The sequence below is a fragment of the Humulus lupulus genome, chromosome 6 (genome assembly GCF_963169125.1).
Source record: "Humulus lupulus chromosome 6, drHumLupu1.1, whole genome shotgun sequence".
Classification (NCBI taxonomy): Eukaryota; Viridiplantae; Streptophyta; class Magnoliopsida; order Rosales; family Cannabaceae; genus Humulus; species Humulus lupulus.
The window spans coordinates 169,336,277-169,340,715 of NC_084798.1; the positions used below are offsets into that span (position 1 = coordinate 169,336,277).

Below are 4,439 nucleotides of genomic sequence, written 5' to 3' on the forward strand. Positions count from 1 at the left end.
AATTGCAGCGGGAGGTGCCGAGACAGCAGTAGCGGAAGTAGAGCCTTCAGGCCGAGGAACAGAAGTAGAAGAAGATGCCATGGATGGAAGCTTCAAAAAAATTGAACCTAGAGTACTGATACCAAGTTGAGAAAGAGAATTGATCAAATGAGCTTGTGTGAAAACAAGAGCTCAGACTATTTTATATATTCAAGAAGGAATACAAATGAGTAACTGAATCAGTTAGAGAAGGAAAAACCAGCTGTGAAGAGTAACAAACTCCCTCCTAACGCACAGCTGGACTAACAAACTAACTAAACCAACTGTGCTATTATCCTTCACTAACAAATTACTTAATGAAAGAATGTGTTTAATTAGCTCAAATCTTTCCCTGGTTTAGTTCTTATCTCTGGATAAACTTTCTTTGCTTGTGGGGTTAAACTTTTAAGTTTAGACTTTATTGATTTTGTACTATCTCATTAATAGATATTAAGTTTTGAAATTTAAAATTATTTGGATATTATTAATATGATCTTTTTTTTAAATAATAAATAGTGGTCACAAAAAATATATTTATTTTTTAGTTTAGATAATAAAAATAAAAAATAAACATTTCAAAAAAAAATGTTTATCAAACATATTTTTTATTTTTTAAACAAAAAATAAAAATAAAAGTTACCAAAAGCATTTTTATTTTTATTTTTAAAAAACAAAAAACAAAAATGGTTACCAAAAAACATTTTTATTTTATAAAAATAAAAAAAAACATGAAACAAAAATATATTTTTATTTTTGAGTTTAAAAAATTTTAAAACAAAAATTTTACTAAACGCAACCTAAATGTTACATTCGTAAAAAAAAAAAAACAAGAGATGCCAATTACCCTAATTATTTAGTGACTTTCAAACTTATTTGAATGTATAATTGAAACTACTTGCAAAAATTAATTATACATTAATATATATAATTTTTAGAATATAAAAGACATTTGGCTATCAATAATTTGAAAGAAAAAAAACGTTTTTTTTTCAAATTTCCATAATAAATAATTAAGAAGAAAACTCTAAAATTTGTTATTATAAATGCTAGAAAGACATCAAACTATCCTCTAAATAAACGATTCATGCTCATTAATTGATGTTGCAATTATGTTTAACTACTTATTAAAAAAAGTTTGGTTTTGCTATAATGTGATTAAAAAAATATGATACATATTTATGATCTCTAAATTTTGGTTCATAAATTATATTTATCAAAAGAAAAGTGAATATAAAGGTCTCAATAATATACTTTTTTTGGTTGAGATCACAAGTATAATCTAGGACCACACTTCTCCTCAAAACATATTTGAATCCAGCTCCAATGTCAAAAAAAAATAAAAAATCTCTCAGTAATTCAACGTTTCTTAATTTCACTTTTGATTTTAAATACAAACTTATTCAATACAATTAAAATTTTAAGAAGAAAATTAATATATATCTCTTAACACGTGTCAATCTATAATTGGATGAAACTAACAAAAAGTTGGTTCTCATCTCATTCTTCTTTTTTTAATTAATTTTTGTTTTTTTATTGAACCAATAAATACTCGGAGCTTAGCTTTTGCTTACTTCAACACCCCAGATACCAAGCGAGCAAGTAGATCCATTTCAAATCTAATTTTCCCGGAAAATCTCACATTGTCCTGGGAATTTTTTATCATTAATATTTAAAGGAAAACCCATGGCAAATGCCTGGAAAAGAGATAGAGGAACGAATTTCGTCTCACCCAGAACACTATTCTCACTCTTCTCCATCACTTTCCTCTTCCTAATCTTCTTCTTCTTCTTTTTCACCTCTTCAAATCCTAACCCTTACCCTAACTCTAGCGTCAATATCAAAACCGCATTCCCTTTCCGTACAATCCAACCTTTCGATTGCCAGAAATGCCCCCAATCCTACCCGGTGATTGCGAACATCGTCGAAAACCTGAGGCACCCATTCCTGTACTCGCTCGCCGATTTGGGAAATTTGCCCGAAAAGCCACACAAGAACATTGTCAGATTGCTGAAGGGGAAACCCTTCAGGAAGCCGGACATCTCTGCTACGGTCCAGGAGGTTTTGGAGAAGTTCAGAGGTGAAGGCAGAGATGGGTTTTTTGTTGATGTTGGGGGAAATGTGGGTATGGCTAGCTTCGCCGCCGCAGTAATGGGGTTTCGGGTGCTGGTTTTTGAACCTGTTTTGGAGAATTTGCAGCGGATTTGTGATGGGATTTACTTGAATCGAGTTGGGGAATTGGTCACTGTCTTTGAAGCCGCCACCTCCGACCATCTTGGAAATATCACATTCCACAAGGTATTGTTCGTTTCTAAAATGAGTAAAAGTTTACTTTGCAAGAGCATATTTTTTAAATGATAATTAGTGCAAATTAGGTTAAATCTGTGTAGATTATTAAAATATGCATTTCAATCAAAATACGTTTAGCTATAATATGAAATCCTAATTGAGCAAATTTTCGATGAATGTTGAAGTATATTACCATCGACAATGTATTGTTCTCTTTGATGTCCTTCGTTTGTGCTTTTCGATTTTAGTTTTGTTTCATGGGTATTTGTTAGGTTGTTGAGTAGAAAGTTTTCATTTTTAATGGCGTACTTCTAAAAGTTAGTTGGGATTGTTAAGGATTTAGGTATTAAAAATGTCGAGATCGAGAATACTTTTATTCTTGTTTAACTTTTAAAAGCATAGTTATCCCAAATGAAGCCTTAAAATAAATTACATTTAATTCTAATGTAAAGTCCTAATCTAGCATATTTTGCATAGTGGGTCTATTTAGTGTCAAGATGATCACTGTGTTAGTCATCTGTGGGGGGGAGGTAGATTAGCATTGGTATTGCTATATTGGGTAGTTCTCTGTTTATAGATTGTGGTTCTCTGTTTGAACCATGCGATACTAAAAATATGAAAGCTGGTTCAATAGCTGAAGCATTGATATGACATCTTCCTAAAGGAACAGAACTACATAAGTGCATAGTGATTATTAAAGTCTACGAGAGTCTACAAGTTGACTCAACAATTTACAAGCCAGTTTGGTTCGGACTATTGAATTTGAATAATTTCGTGCTCCTGACTCAATTATTCTGTTTGCTCATCTGCTAATGTGAAATTACCCTGCTTTTGATACTAGTTGGTTGGTCGGCTCGACAACAGTGCTGTTTCGGCCACTGGTGCGAAATTGGCTTTCAAGTCAAACGAAGAGATAGCACTTCAGGTTAGGTCTGTCCCTCTTGATGAAGCAATTCCAGAGTCAGAACCCGTGCTTCTACTCAAGATTGATGTTCAAGGTTGGGAGTATCACGTTCTTAAAGGAGCATCCAAGTTACTATCAAGAAAGGGAAGTGAAGCCCCGTACCTTATTTATGAGGAGGATGAGCGGTTGTTGCAAGCCAGTAATACCACTGCAAAAGAGATTCGAGATTTTCTTCATAGTGTGGGATATCATCATTGCTCGCAGCATGGTACTGATGCACATTGCACCAAGAAGGATTGACGTACATACTTTGGCCTAAGAAATTGATACAGAACTTAAACCACTGCAATTCCACCTCCAAATTCGAATATGCTTTCATTGAGGAGGAAACATTCCTACAAATGAGTCTTCTTATCACTGAGAATTTTTTGTTTTGACTTTGAGAGAACATACGAGGTAATGAAACTGTTATAGCTTCTGTTGATACTATTGTAACAGAGTCATAGATGAAGATAATATATGGCATTCGAACGCAAACTTCTGTCGCTCGGAGAACATTTGATCATTCGTTGAACTTTTGTGAAGGGAAGTCGGGTTTGAAGCAAGCTACGTCTTTTGCTCACTAAAATATGTAGGGTGGCTTGATTATTAATCTTGTCCTTGTTAGTTGCTGACTTGTGTAAAATTCTTTGTTATTTCAACTTTCTTTTAGCTAAACTCATCTTTCAGATACATGTATTAATTGTTATTGGTTCGAATGGTTTTAGTAATATTAAAATTCAGATTATATGCAATCTCATCTGTAGTCGCCCTAAACAAACAATAGAACGGAGAACCTTCTGTTGGGATCAAGTATTAGTAAACATGTCGAAGAAGAAAAACTGTCACCATGAACTAAAATAGGAAATTAACTTTGGGCTTTGGAAGTTAGTATTAATGTGCTGTACACAGATTTTTTAGTTTCGATAAAAGAAGCTAGTTGGTATTGGTAAGTTGGCATTGGATTAATCAATGTTGGGGTGTACTTTGAGCATATTTTTATAAACCACACCACATATACAATTTGAACTATTTTTTTTAATGCAGTTTAAATAAAATATAAACTCTTTATAGTAACTATTCATAGCAATTTTAATTATACATAACTTGATACGGTGTAGTGGGTTCGGTGGATTGGCAGATTTTTATTAGAACCCGTAACTAAAATGCTCAGAAAAATTGATTGGATTAT

At 32.7% G+C, this 4,439-nt stretch overlaps 1 protein-coding gene across 1 annotated transcript; it reads left to right on the forward strand.

Moving 5' to 3' along the window:
• The first annotated feature begins 1,576 nt into the window (after nucleotides 1–1,576).
• On the forward strand, nucleotides 1,577–4,002 carry LOC133782706 (uncharacterized). The gene is made up of 2 exons (XM_062222059.1): nucleotides 1,577–2,313; nucleotides 3,146–4,002. Exons 1-2 carry the CDS (start codon nucleotides 1,702–1,704, stop codon nucleotides 3,506–3,508), a joined length of 975 nt encoding a protein of 324 aa, XP_062078043.1. The 5' UTR covers nucleotides 1,577–1,701; the 3' UTR covers nucleotides 3,509–4,002.
• The last annotated feature ends 437 nt before the right edge of the window (nucleotides 4,003–4,439 follow it).